This window comes from Erinaceus europaeus, chromosome 12 (assembly GCF_950295315.1).
Source record: "Erinaceus europaeus chromosome 12, mEriEur2.1, whole genome shotgun sequence".
Lineage (NCBI taxonomy): Eukaryota > Metazoa > Chordata > Mammalia > Eulipotyphla > Erinaceidae > Erinaceus > Erinaceus europaeus.
This window is the reverse complement of record NC_080173.1, coordinates 25,499,384-25,514,706: the sequence shown is the minus strand read 5'-3', so window position 1 is coordinate 25,514,706 and position 15,323 is coordinate 25,499,384. Positions and strand designations below refer to the sequence as shown.

General features: G+C 38.4%; 1 protein-coding gene across 8 annotated transcripts in view; it reads left to right on the top strand.

The window, feature by feature from the left end:
* Positions 1-15,323, top strand: part of ATXN7 (ataxin 7) — a 178,071-nt gene that overhangs the window by 107,167 nt on the left and 55,581 nt on the right. For all 8 annotated transcript variants that reach the window (XM_060202974.1, XM_060202971.1, XM_060202972.1 and 5 more), the window contains one exon: positions 2,880-2,984. In XM_060202974.1, coding sequence (XP_060058957.1) covers positions 2,880-2,984 — 105 coding nt within the window. The remainder of the gene's footprint in view (positions 1-2,879; positions 2,985-15,323) is intronic.

The following is a 15,323-nucleotide window of genomic DNA, read 5'->3' as shown; positions in this document are numbered from 1 at the left end:
TATGAGCTCTGCAAAGAAGCTGCTTTCAAACTGGAAATCTCCCGGGAGGGTAGGATTTTGGGCCAGAGGTGGAGGGAGGGAAGAATAGGGGTGGCCAGGGTGACACCAAAGAAGAGTCCTAAAACCCACTCGTGGGCTGACAAACAGAAGCCGAAAAGGACAAAAATAAAATTAAAAAAAAAAAAGAAAGAAAGAAAGAAAAGGAATGAAGAGAAGGCAGTACCATAGAGGGAAAAAATGTGTGTGTGTGTGTGTGTGTGTGTGTGTGTGATAGAAATAGATAGTCCTAGAAATAATAGTTGATCCATATACTTGAGCTTGGGAGAACTATTGCAGCTTCCAGTGGAGGGAATTCGGCATACAAAACTCTGGTGATGGAGTGGTATGGAATTATACCCCTATTATTCCATAATCTTGTAAATCAATATTAAATCACTAATAAAAGTGATATAAAAAATAAAATAAATTTAACAAAAATACCATAAATGGTAAATTGATTTCTTATCACTTAAAACAATTGGTAGTTTTTTTTAATTTTAAAAAAATTGCTTACTTATAGAAGATTACAGAGCTGTTCCCCAGAAATGATTGGGCAAATTACATTTTGGCACGCCACTATCACCATGATAAATTTTAAACTCTTGCTTGACATTGAATTCTGTGGAAAGTCAGAGAAACCAGTACATTTTAGAAGACTAAATCTTAATTAAGACTACTTAATTTAATTGTGTCTTAACTGCAGTATAATTAATAAAATGAATTAAATTAATTTCACTAATGAAACTTGATTTATACTTACAAATGTCTCATATTTTTTAACTGTAAATTGACATTAAACCATTTCTATAATTTGAATTTTTCTTAATTGTCCTGTATTTGGTGGTATTTAGCACAGGGTTATATGGAACTTAAGGTAAACCACTTTAAACTTTTATTTTCAAAAATAAAATGTCATGTCAAAGTGGTAGCTATGGAAAATGCCATATTACACTGATTATTGCATGCCTAAACCTTTCCCCTTTTCCTACATATGCTATTGTTAATTCGGTGTGGACATGCTTTCAAGGAAAATAGCACATTATTTGGCTCTTACTTTTCATTAAATTATTATAAGCTTAGAGAAATCAGCAGTCTATACTATACTAGAAGCGCCTCTTGTTATCTAATCAGTCTATGCCGTCCAAGGTGCTAGCCCCGACACTGCAACTTTTTGGAATTGGAATTCTGAAGGAACTTCTAGAAGTCATAATTCTTCTGGTTTTCAGAAGGGAACAAATTCAAGTCACCTTTATGAATAAGAATTAAATCCTAGCATTTGACTTAGACAAAGTGCTTCACCTTTCTCTGAGTCAGTTTTCTTGTTAAAGTGAAAATATAGTGTGATATATAAAATTATAAAGTACATAACCGTGAGGCTAGAATGAGAGAGTAGCACATAAAAACTGCTCAGTGCCACTACTGCATTCCAGAATCTTGTTGATCTGTAGTATATTTCAGATTTATAGCTAGCTAGCTGAAACATTTAGTGTAATGGAAACTGTTTAAGAAAATCTGAGTTATAGTCCTGTGAGCTGTTAGACCAGTAATTTAATATTGTAGAGATTAGCATCACTGTGCATTTCATGGAGCATTCTTCTTCCCTTAAAGCCACTAAAATCACCCAAACTGGAGAGAATGTGAAATTAAAACTTGCAGAAAAGAAAGCAAGAGCTAGAAAGTGTTTTGGACCCTTTATCCACCTTTAAACTTGATAGTGGATCTACTAAAAAATTGGCTTAATTGAAATATAATAGTAATTCAATTACAGATATTTTAAATGGTATAAAAATGTACTTAAAACCACCAATTTGAAATATTTAAAAGACTTAGATTCTGGGTCTATACTCACAGTTCCATTTTCTAGTATTAATGAGTCATTAACGACTAGGACTTTTTAGTTAACCTTATATTACTAGGATTTAAGTTATTTTTACTTTTCATGTGCATGCATATAGTTTCACATTTGTACTTTAACTAACTTCAGTTCTTACTATAAATAACTTGTATTTTGCCCTGCTCTGAGTTTAGATTAACATGTGAAATGCTTTGTTAGTAATAAGTTTCAGTTTGTCTATTCAGAGGACATCAATGTATAATTCAGGGGTACTAGTACTTTAGTGTGTGTGGGGGTAATATAAAAATAATACTCTTTGAGACCAGTAAGGTAGCTCCTCTGGGAGGGTGCCCACTGTCCATGCATGAAGGTGTGAGCTCCTGGTACACCACATGGGAGTATGAAAGCACTGAGGTGGAATCAGTGCACTGGTTCCACTGAGGTGGAATCAGTGCACTCCCCCCCCCCCCCCCCCCCCCGTTTAGAAGTCAACCCAAAGTGATAATGTCCTGGTGACAACAACAAAATATTGTTTGCATTATATGCTGACAAAACTGGAATTTTCTATATTCAGTGATTCCTTTATTACCTGTTCCATATAATTCCAGAGACCAGATTGCTGGAATAAAGTATATAGTTAAGTAGATAAAACTGTTAAATAATACAGCTTTGTGAATTGCTATTTATGTTACATGATAGCATTTTCTTCTCCATAACCCTTGGTGGAGTTCATCTAAAGCTACCTTTGGAGGTATGTATTTTAATCAACTTGTCTGTTTTACTTCTTAATTGTCATTTTTGGTGGATTTCATTTTAACCCTTTGTAAAGGTGTCTGTGTAAGCCTGATTTGATTTCTCTCCTAGCAGTCATTTACTTAAAACTGCAGTAACATTTCTCCTGTTATATTTTATAATAAGCAGCTCCTTTATAAAATATTGCTACCACAGATGATTTCAAAGTCATCAGGACTACATGAATGAGTGATGTTCTCTTTCTTTGTTGCAGACATGCCAATATTTGGTCTTTGTCCAGCCCATGATGATTTCTACTTGGTGGTGTGTAACGACTGTAATCAGGTTGTCAAACCGCAAGCATTTCAGTCACATTATGGTAAGTGCTTAACCATTTAAAGGCCATTATTAAAGAAAAAAAGGTAAAATGAGATAAACTACAGGTCAGTGCCAGCATGGGCAGGATATAATGCCCTCCCACTGTTGGAAAGTAGGCTTTCTAATTCATTGAATGACTTAATGCTTATCAAATATTGTGTATACTACTGAAAATGATGTGTATTTTCTGATTTTTATTAAAATTAGACAAGAAACATAATGATTTTTTTCCCCTTTCTCGATCCCTGGTCAGAAAGTCATGGATGATAAGATTGTATACACACACACGTACAATGGAGACATGCATTTTTTAAATTTTTATTTATAAAATGGGAATATTGACAAGACTATAGGATAAGAGGGGTACATTTCCACACAGTGCCCACTCCCAGGGCTCTATATCCAATCCCCTCCCTTGATAGCTTTCACATTCTTTATCCCCCTGGGAATATGGACCCAGGATCGTTATGGGGTGCAGAAGGTGGAAGGTCTGGCTTCTGTAATTGCTTCTCTGCTGAACATGGTCATTGACAGGTCGATCCATACTCCAAGGCCTGGGAGACATGCATTTTTAAAAGAAAATGTGAGGGGCCTGGTAGAGCATTCACATTACCATGCTTAGGGATTCAGGTTCAAGTCCCAGGCCCCCCTTGTGTGGGACTTGGGGGTTGGGGTCGGGTGTGGAAGTCGAGAGGAGGAGAAAGATTCACAAGCAGTTGAGTAGTGCTTCTCTCCTTTTCCTGTGGTTCTCTCTTATAAGATAGAAAAAGAAAATGAAAGAAAGGACAGGCAGCGGTGCACCTGGTTAAACGCACAGAGTACTAAGTGCAAAGACCTGTGCAAGGATCCTGGTTCAAGCCCCCAGCTCCCCACCTGCAGGGGGGTGCTTCACAAGTGGGGATGCAGGTCTGCAGGTGTCTGTCTTTCTCCCTATTCCCCCCGCCCATCAATTTTTCTGTGCTATCCAAAAAAAAAAAAGAAAAGACTGCCAGGAGCAGCACTGAGCCTCAGCAATAACCCTGGAGTAAACGGTTGAAAGAAGGAAGGAAGGGGAAAAAAAAATGCCACTGGGAGCTGTGGAGTCCTGCAGATACCTGAGTACCAGCAGTAACACTGGTGGAAAAAATTATTTTGAAAAGAAAAATGTGATTTTGAAATTTCCAAGTTAAGTAGTTTTATTTTATTTTTGCAATCGGGGTTATCACCATTTTTTTTTTTGGTAGGGATAGAGAAATTGACAGAGAAATAGATGCCTTTAGCACTGCTTCACCACTCCTGAAGCTTCCCCCTTACAGGTGGGGACCAGAGGCTTGAACCCCAGTTTTTGTGTGCTGTAGTCTATGTGCCACTCTCCTACTCCTAGTAATTCTATCTTGATGTTTGCATATATAATGATACTACAGCATCTTCATGAAAATGCTCATGATTTTGGAGACATTATGACTTTAGGACTTTTATGAACCACAGTTGGGACTTCTAGGCTCCAACTCTATTATCTAGCTACTTAATCGTGGAAGAATTTAATTAAATTGTTTTTACATTGTTTTAAATCCACGTAAAGTCTTTAAAATAAGATAATAATAAAATCTGGCTTTTCTGTTGAAATTGAAGATACTTATTTTACTTATGTATTGCATGAGTGTTGATACGTGAGAGAGAAAGGGAAATCAGTGAATACTATGGTACATGTGGTGCAGGGCCTTCAACCAGGGGCCTTGGGTATACAAGTCCGATGCTCTCCCAGTTGAACCATATCTTCAGCCTCTTAAATTTGCTTCAATAGCAGCTCAGCAAACCCCTCGTTTCAGGCACTGGGAATATTGTGAATCCTAACTTCTAAGTTAACTGTGTAGGCAGAGAGAAGATTAACTAGGTATACTCTAAAATAACTGCAAATTGTTTCTCGTTTTCACTACTACAGATGCATTCTTGAGACAGACAGTAGCAATGGGGGTCCTTCTGTAGATGGAGTATTTAAGAAGATCCTCTGAGGAAATGTCCCAGAAGACCAGAATACTTAGTTATGATAGGGAACACCTATGTATGTATATGGAATGCAATCCATTCCATATAGAGAAAAAGAGAACTAGTCTTCTGATCTTGGGGGCAACTAGCATGACTGGGGGTGGAGGGCTAGTTTGTGAAGGGGATAGAAAAGTGGTTTTGTAAGCAGGAACCAACCCAGATCATACACAGTCTGTAGACCAGAGTAAGAATGGAATAGCACAGTCGCACCTTGGTGGTGTTTTTGTTGGGAATAGATTGTAGGAGAATAATAGAAGCAGGGAGAATAGTTCAGATGATGCTGACTAAGGTCGGCCAGTAGAGCTGGTGAGATTTTGAAGCTATAACCTTACAGGGCTGTCAGGATAGTAGTTACTTTAAGAGTCACACCATCATAATTAACATCCCACTACTTTTCCCTAAGGAATATATTTTTTATGTAGTCATAAAAGGTTATTTGAGTTTCTTCTTCTTCTAGGTAAGGCCTGAGGGGTAAGTACTGGGGTAAATGCAAGGATGAATAAGATATTGTCTCCCAGCTTAAGGCTCAGAGGCTACTATGGGGAAAGGCAATTGCCAAGTATTTAAGGGTTAAGCATTTTGAAGCTAGAGTAGATCGGATTTAAGTCTAAACTTGATTTAAGTTAGACTAGTTGTTTGCTTTGAGCAAGTTTTCCAACCTCAACCTCCTATGTTCTAATTGTGGATATGTTAATAGCAACCTCATGGGTTCCCAATGACCCTTCATAGAATGTCTTAACACATAGCAGATATGAAAGAGAGATATAGGAAGGTAGGGTGTGTGTGAGTGTGTGTGTGTGTGTGTGTGTGTGTGTGTGTGTGCGCGCGTGTGTCTGAGTCTAAAGTTCTAAAACAAGCTGAGGTCAAAGAAAAAGAAACAGACTTTTTTTTTTTTTACATATTATTTCTTGTTGAGTAATTTCAGAGAAAGTTTTATGAAAAAAATAGCCTTTCACATTAAACTGTTAATTCTAAAGAGTAGAATGTATTGTTTTTCCTATGTGTATATATTTCCCATACTTTTTTGGTATAAAGTACATGTTCATTGTAGAATATACTAAAACTCAGCTGGAATTCTCTAAAGGAGTAGTTTTTCAGGCATAAAAAAAAGGGTTGCCACATAACTGCAAGGTTTATGCACTTAATGACCAAATTTGGTGGCCTCACATTGGCAGTAGGAGTGTCATGAGCAAGCACAGAAACGAGAGAAGTCCAGGCTGTCTGGAATGTGCTCCATGGAATCTCCATTGGCTGAACTGATGTGCCCATGTGTGAATGAGCCTTGTGCAAAGGCCATCAGGTCAAGATAGCCTAATTGCCCATATAGATATCACTGACTTTCATGCATTTGTGGGGATCTGATGTAAGTTTTTCAGTTACAAAATTGAGTGAGTTAGTGGTTCTTCAGAGGATTGATGGGCAGAATGATTTGGAAGGATGTGAGAGAGGAAAGGGGAATGTAACAACAGCTGCTGTTTGGATCAAGACCCATTTGATGGTCTTACCTTTTTCAGGACTTTCTTGAACAGAAGGGGTCCTCTTAGTCCTTTCTAGAAGCACTTGTTACAGCACATTTGATGAAGAAAGTTTTATTTTCCTCTCTTAGAATGCCATATTGGTGGGTGGCAGGGAGTGTTTTAAAATCATGTATCTATATGCTCCCCATTTCTATCATTATCTAACATAAATTGTCACCTAATATTGGGTTGTTGGAAAAGTCATGAACTATTTTTAAATTTTATTAGTGATTTAATAGATTTACAGAATTATATATCAACAGGGGTATAATTCCACATCTTTCCCACCCCCAGAGTTCTGAATTCCCAGTCCCTCCACTATAAGCCACTGTAGTTCTCCCAATGTTGCAGTCATGGAATAGCCATCATCTCTACAACTACCTGTTTACATTTGTACATTATAATCCCCTCCCTTTTCTTCCAGGTCCAGTCCTCTCCTCCCCTCCAAGCCACCCATAACCCTATATCCAAATGTCCATCCCTCTCTCCTCCTCCTCTATTTCTGGGTCCTGATGGAGCTGGAGTTCAGAGCCCTCTAACCCTTTTCCTCATATCACTTCTTCCACTCTGGGAGTATGGATCAAAATTGTTTTGGGGGTGTAGAAGGTAGGAGTTCTGGCTTTTGTAATTGCTTTTCTGCTGGACATGGACATTGATAGGTTGATCCATAGCCCCAGCCTCTTTCTTTCTTTCTTTCTTTCTTTCTTTCTTTCTTTCTTTCTTTCTTCCTTCCTTCCTTCCTTCCTTCCTTCCTTCCTTCCTTCCTTCCTTCCTTCCTTCCTTCCTTCCTTCCTTTCTTTCTTTCTTTCTTTCTTTCTTTCTTTCTTTCTTTCTTTCCTTTCTTTTTTTTTTTTCCCTTAGTGGGTTAGAGTTCTGGAGAGTCGAAGTTCCAGGACACATTGGTGAGGTCATCTGTCCAGAGAAGTCAGGATGGAATCATGGTAGCGTTTGCAACTTATTATCTGGAAAGTGGCAGGATATAGTGAGACAAAATAGTTAATGAACAGGAATCAAAAAATAGAAACATGGCAGATGAGATTAGGGATCTTAGGGTGAAAGGAGGCTAAAAAGTCCATTTTAGGCATATTTCTATGGGCCCAGGACTATGGGAGTTTTTTTTTTTTCCCCCTCCTCCAGGGTTATTGCTGGGCTCCGTGCCTGCACCATGAATCCACCGCTCCTGGAGGCCATTTTTTCCCCCTTTTGTTGCCCTTGTTGTAGCTTCGTTGTGGTTATTATTATTGCCCTTGTTGACGTGATTTGTTGTTGGATAGGACAGAGAGAAATGAAGAGAGGAGGGGAAGACAGAGAAGGGGAGAGAAAGATAGACACCTGCAGACCTGCTTCACCGCCTGTGAAGCTACTCCCCTGCAGGTGGGGAGCCGGGGGCTCGAACTGGGATCCATCCTTACACTGGTCCCTGCGTTTTGCGCCACATGCGCTTAACCCACTGCGCCACCGCCTGACCCCCGGGAGTTTTTGTTTGAGTTTATAGCTAATATGAAATTCAATAAAAATATTGTCTGAGAAAATGGTGTCAGAGTAGAGAAAAGGACTAGAAACTTGGATTAAAGCATAGAGTAGCTCCCATCTTGAAAAAATTCTATGAATAAAGTAAACTGTTTACTTCCATCCACCTGATCCAGGGCCCGTACATATATTTATAATTAGCACCAAAGCCTATATAACATTTGAGTCCCTGTTGATCTGAGCTCTTGGCTCTTGGCCACAGCTGGGAACATTGTAGGCTGCACTCATTTCAGGACCTGTCTTTCTCAAATGGCAGTGCAGGGTACCCCAGCCTCCCTTTGGAGACTGCTGCAGTCCCTGCCATCGCTGCTTTATGGTCAGGGGTTGGGCGGTGGTGCACCAGGCTAAGTGCATAAAGAACAAAGTGCAAGGACCTGAGCAAGAATCCCGGTTCGAGCCCCCAGGGGGCTTGAACCTCTTGAGGTGAAGCAAATCTGCAGATAATTGTCTTTCTCTCTCCCTCTCTATCTCCCCCTCCTCTCTCTCAATTTCTCTCTGTCCTATCCTATTAAAAAAAAAAAAAAAAAAAAAGGAAGCGCACATGGTGCAAAGTGCAAGTACCCGGTTAAAGCCCACAGCTCCCCACCTGCAAGGGAGTCGCTTCACAGGCGGTGAAGCAGGTCTGTAGGTGTCTATCTTTCTCTCCCCCTCTCTGTCTTTCCCTTCTCTGTCCATTTTCTCTCTGTCCTATCCAACAATAATGACATCAATAACAACAACTATAATAACTACAACAACAATAAAAAACAAGGGCAACAAAAGGGAAAATAAATAAATTTTTAAAATCATTTAAAAAATGGAAAAAAGGCCTCCAGGAGCAGTGGATTTGTAGTGCCTGCACAGCCCCAGCAATAACCCTGGAAGCAAAAAAAAAAGAGAGGGGGGTCATGAAGTGGAGGGAGGCATCATGTGCCTTTGGATAGTGGTTCCAAGAAGAAAAAGTATTTTTGAAACCCTTTTGTTATAATTACAGAACAGTTTATACATGCTGGTTTTCCATAGTAAATAACAATAAAAAGTTTTCCAAATTCAACATCTTTGAGTTGCCTGCTTTTTTATTCTCTTCATTACATGTTAGGAAGAACCTATACATGCTAAGGGAAGAATTGTATTTTCTTTTTTTAATTATTTTTTTAATATTTATTTTCCCTTTTGTTGCCCATGTTTTTCATTATTGTTATAGTTATTGTTATTGGTGTCATCATTGTTAGATAGGACAGAGAGGAATGGAGAGAGGAGGGGAAGACAGAGGAAGAGAGAAAGATAGACACCTGCAGACCTACTTCACAGCCTTTGAAGCGACCCCTCTGCAGGTGGGGAGCCGGGGACTTAGACCAGGATCCTTAAGCCGGTCCTTGCACTTTGCACCACCTGCACTTAAGCCACTGCACTACTGCCAGACTCCTCTAGAATTGTATTTTCTTAACTTTTGGTGAAATTATGTGGATCATCTGTGAATTCCTGAACTCATCTGTGACTTTAATGAACAAATGAGCAGTTGCTATGAAATTCAGTAGATAATTCCTTTAAAACCAGTGCCAGGACAGGAAAGGAAGCTTCAAAGGTTGCAGTTCAGTTAATTTTGATTGTAATAAGTAATTCCTTCCTTATTTGCTGCCCCATTATCCTCAAGTTCAGTTTCCAAAGTAAAGTGTAGTCTCAGGATACTGGACAACAGAACTTTTTTTACAAGAAGAGAACACATTCACATAGCTTTTCCTGTACATGGTTGGAAGTATAGTAATTTTATTGTCAGTTGTAATTGTTCTTCTGTTCTTGTGCCTAATTTGTAAATTAAACCTCACTGGTGTATATGTGTAGGGAAAACAGTATAACTGTGATTTAAGACATCCACTGAGGGGGTCTTAGAATATTTCCCGTACAGATAAGAGGGTCTGCTGTATTATTCTAAGTTGGAGAGTAACTTATTTCCCAGAATAGTAAGAAACTGTATACTTTTTTGATAGCCAGGATGCTTTGTTGAGAATGAATGAGGAAGCAGGATTTCCATTTGAGCAATGTTGGTGAGTGACTCTGCTGTCCTTTTGATGCTCTTAGTTTCCCTTAGTCTGATTGCTTTCATAGTATAGATTATTTCTTGGTGTTGTTTTTATATTTCTAAATAATTTGACATGGTTTGTGTTTCTCTTAAATTACTCAGTATTTTTTAAGAACAAGATGTTTCTTACTGCTAATTTCAAATTTTAAAATACTAGAGATTTCCTGAAACATAAATCAGTGAATGCTGCTGTGCATCTGAATCAAAAAGGAGGCATATTTATATTCATCACGCAGGTCTACACATAAGTACAATTCCACTACTTCCAGGCTGGGTCTGGAGGGTAGGAGAGACATCACAGTACTGGTGCTTACATGTGGTACTGAGATTTGAACTGGTGTATGTGCATGGCATGGCAGGTACCCTACCAGATGAACTGTGCTGCCTGTCCCAAGAGGAAGTTCTTAAGTGAGCTACTTTTTTTTTTTTCTTGTTAATCAAGGTAATTAAGCAGTTGCACCTCTTCTGGAATTTATTGTAATTCTGGACTTTTAAGAACAAATATCAATCATCACTGAACAGTGAAGAGTTGTGACTATGCTGTCAAAAGTCAGTATGAATCTTTTCTTTGCCAATTCCAAGCATGTGAAGCACACAGATCAGAATGGGCAGAGTTGTTCACCTGGGAGATTCTATTTATGAAGTCAGTTCCCTGTCCCAGGAAAATTCTGCAGAAGAGGAAGGGCACTGCTGTTCCCCACCCAAGGGACTGCAGCTGGTGTTGGTGTTGGGGTGTGTGTGTTTGACCAACAAATTTTTATAGTTTTTTTTCCTCTGACTTTGAAACTTTCAGTGCTGGCTAATGTTTTCAGAGCTGATGTTTTTTTAAAAGTTCATAGACTAATGGTAATTTTTAATGGTACTTGTTTATTCACAAAGCATTTTTCTTTGTATTATCTCATTTCCTGTCCTTTACAACCTTCTGAATGGATGGGTTATATTCCCAGTTTACAGATCAAACTCTTAAATTAAATTTAAATCACACAGATAAAGTGTACCAGGCCAAGTTTTCTGATTACTCATGTTTGTTTCTCTTGCAGATAATGATGTATGTAGTTACGAAAAAATATGCTGACTCACACATATTGCAAAACTGTTGTTAGAGACAGATGTTTCTGTTCAGGTAGAATTTTAAGGGTTTTTGTTTTGTTTTAGAGTAACTGGATCAGCATTAAAGACCAATTACTTCAAGTAAGAACATTTAGTAATTTGAAGATGTTATGTTAGTGGGCAGAGAGATTCATTGTTTTTTCCTTTGGACTTTCCACTTTATTTAATCCTAAATCATAGTAACTATCCAAAGTGCAGCCCTTTTGTTCCAGCTACATAACATTTTTATAGTTTCTCTAGGGAATCAGTTTGCATGTTTGTTCCTACAATTAGTATAAAAGTAGAAATGTGTTGCAGAATCAAAATTACTTCCCTATTTTGCTTTGAAGACACATCCTTAAGTCAGTAGATGAGCCAGGAACAGAAACTAACCAGATCAGAAGCAACAAAATGTGGATAACGTCAGTCAATGAAATTCCAGAGCAGTTGACCTAAGCTTCTTGTCGCTGAGTAGCACAGTGTTAAATAAAGTGAATTCATTTTTTATGAAGGCTAGACAGTCATAATTTTAATCTTCAGATATGAATGAAATTCAAATTTCAAATACTGAAAATTCCAAAGTTAATTGGACTACATTCTAACCCCATATAAAAATCAAAATGAATTTAAAACACTCACATAAGATCCAAAACTATAAAGTATGTAAACATCAGGACTATAAATGTCTTTGCAAACAAAGAGTCTCACCCTAGCAGCAAGAGAAATGAAAGTAAATATAAATAAGTAAGGCCCCAGTAAATTGAACTTTTGCACATATATATACATATATATATATATATATATATATATGTACAAAATGACTTAGTTAAAACAAAGCACTCAAAGTAGGTAAGAATATTTGAGTAAACACATCTCTAATGAGTACATACAAATGACCAATACATGTATGAAAAGATGCTTATCATCACTAATTATAAGGAGAATGCAGATTAAAATGATGCCACCTCACACCTGTGAGAAAGGGCTTACATAAAAAAAAAACAAACCAGTATTGGAGAGTGTGGAGGAAAAGGAATCTTTATGTACCATTGCTGGGATGGCAAATTGGTGCAGGGCAGGGGAGACAGCATAATAGTTATGCAAACACTCTCATGCCTGAGGCTCCTAAATCCCAGGTTCAATCCCCCGCACCACCATAAACCAGAGCTGAGCAGTGCTCTGATGTTTCTCTGTGTGTGTGTGTCTCTCTCTGCATCTTTCTCAAAAATAAATAAAATTTAAAAAATGATGCAAACATTGGAAGATGAACTAGCACTTCCTCGGGAAACTGAAGATAGAGCTACCATTTAATCTAACAATTCTGATTCTAGGTATCTATCCAAAGAATATGAAATCATTGGTGCAAAATATTTTGAGACAGGGGTAGATAGCATAATGATTATGCAAACAGACTGTCATGCCTGAGGCTTCAAAGTCCCAGGTTCAATTCTCTGCACCATTGTAAACCAGAGTTGATCAATGCTCTGGTAAAAAAAAAAAAAAATGTTCATCCCAATGCTTATTGCAGAATTATTTACAATAGCTAACATACAGAAGCAGCCTAAGTGTCCATGAGTAGACAAATTGATAAAGAATGCACAGTAGAATTACACTGTGGAGTACTGCTTAGCTGTAAAATGATGAATTTTTGCACTTTCAAGGATAATTTTTAATTACTTCAGTAGTGTCAGTAAAGGACCAACTTGTTTTAGCTAGTATATTTTTATTTAAAAATATTAATGACAGGAGAGAGAACCTGAGCATTCATGTTTTTTTTTTCATTGAAGTGTACTGACCTGAATGAAAAGTCTACCGGCATTATTAATTTTAAATAATTTTGTTATTAATAGTTTGTTACAAGATTATGAGATTACAATGTATAGTTCTATACCCTAACCACCAAAAAAGTTCCTCATCCCCATGCTCCAACTTCCTAAAAATAACTACCATAGTTCTTTTTTTCTTATTTATTTATTTAAGAAAGGAGACATTAACAAAATCATAGGATGGGGGGAGGTACAACACACAGTTCCCACCACCCGATCTCCATATCCCATCTTCTCCCCTGATAGCTTTCCCATTCTCCATCCCTCTGGGAGTAGGGATCCAGGGTCATTGTGGGTTGCAGAAGGTAGAAGGTCTGGCTTCTGTAATTGTTTCCCTGCTGAACATGGGCGTTGACTAGTAGATCGATACTCCCAGTCTGCCTCTCTCTTTCCCTAGTAGGGTAGGTCTCTGGGGAAGCAGGGCTCCAGGATACATCCGTGGGGTCATCAGTCCACGGAAGTCTGGTCTGCATCATGCTGGCATCCGGAACCTGGTGGCTGAAAAGAGAGTTAACATACAAAGCCAAACAAATTGTTGAACAATTATGGACCAAAAGGCTGGAATAGTGCAGATGAAGTGTTGGGGGGGGGGGGGTACTCCCTGCAGACTCTTTTGTACTTCAGCTTTCAGGTATATATTTTGCCCTGGTTTATGGACACGTGTGAACATATGCTCTATCTCAGGGGACCTGTTCTATATCTAGGTTTGGGTACTTTATTGGGGAGTGGACCACCTAGAATGAAATTAGAGAATATTATGAAAGGAAAGGTCTCACCCGAGTGATGAAGCTGAAGGGTTGTCATTCCACACCTGAAATCTCTGGATACAGTCTGAAGTGAAGCATGCTGGGGTGGCACTCATTGTGTTGATTGGGTTGCAATCAGTGGATGCAATATTATTTGATGTGAATTGAGAGAAGCATGCAGGAACATGGGCCCCACCCTAAGGTTCCAGGACTGGGGAAAATATAGGCTCTATTGTGGAAATGTGAGGTTCCTGCTATCTTAGGATTCAAGAAAACAATGGATAGTTACTGTTATCATCGCATTATTTGGTAATTGGGTTAACTTTGAAAAGTCCCTTTGTTAGGGTTTGCTGTATAATATCCAGCATCTTGTGTATAGCTGTGCCACCGATTGCTTCTGTTCTACCTGGTCTAGACTTATGAGAAAGTCAGCATATCAAAGACTCAGCCTATGTATTAAAGACACTCAGTCTGTGTTTTAAAAAGTTCGAGACATGAATTTTCCCCCTCTCATATTAATTAAATAGTGATTTATATGACTACACTTTAATACGAGTGTACATAAATACCATTCCCACCACCAAAAGACTGTGCCGCCCCCCCCCCCCCCCCACCGCCCCGGGAAGCCGAATGAATATCCACCCTCCCCCTCACCACAGGGTTTTTACTTTGGTGTCCTACTCTTGATTTAATCAGATCCTGCTTTTAGTTTCTCTTTCTGTTCTTCTTTCTCAACTTCTGTTGATGAGTGGGATCATCCCATACTCATCTTTATCTTTCTGACTTAGCTCACTTAACATAATTCCTTAATAGCTGCATAACTACCATAGTTCTTACAAGTCTTACAAACACTTTGCTTCTGCTTTATTTGAATTGTTTTGTTTTGTTTTTGAACAAGTTCATGTAAATCAGATCTCTAGAATCCACATATGAGTGAAACCATCTGGTAGTTGTCTTTCATCTCTTCACTTATTTTTGCATAATCACCTCCAGTTCTAATCATTTTGTCCCAAAGGACACAATATCATCTTTTTTTATTGCAGATTATAATCCATGGAATATATATCCCATAACTTCTTTTTTTTAAACAATTCTATTTATTATTGGATAGAGATAGAAACTGAGAAGGGAGGGGAAGATAGAGAGGGAGAGAGACAGAGAGACACTTGCAGTCCTTCTTTACCACTCATGAAACTTTCCCCCCCTGCACGTGGGGACCAGGGGCTTGTGCCTGGGTCCTAGCACGCTGTAATGTTTGCACTTAACCAGGCGAGCCACTGACTGGCCCCTATATCCCATAACTTCTTACCATCTGTTGATGGGCATTTAGGCTGCTTCCAATCTTTGACTATAAGTCTACAGATACTGTAATTAGTCCTTAGATGTTTTCTAGAGATTAGGGTAAAAATAATTACTACAGTATTAAACTCTGGGGTTATTTATTCATCTTAATTTTGTTGTTTTTGCTTTTAGGAATAGTCTAGTCATATAAGACAGGAAACAGAAGAGGATGTATACATGTTCCTAGAATTCCTGAGGCTGTCATTT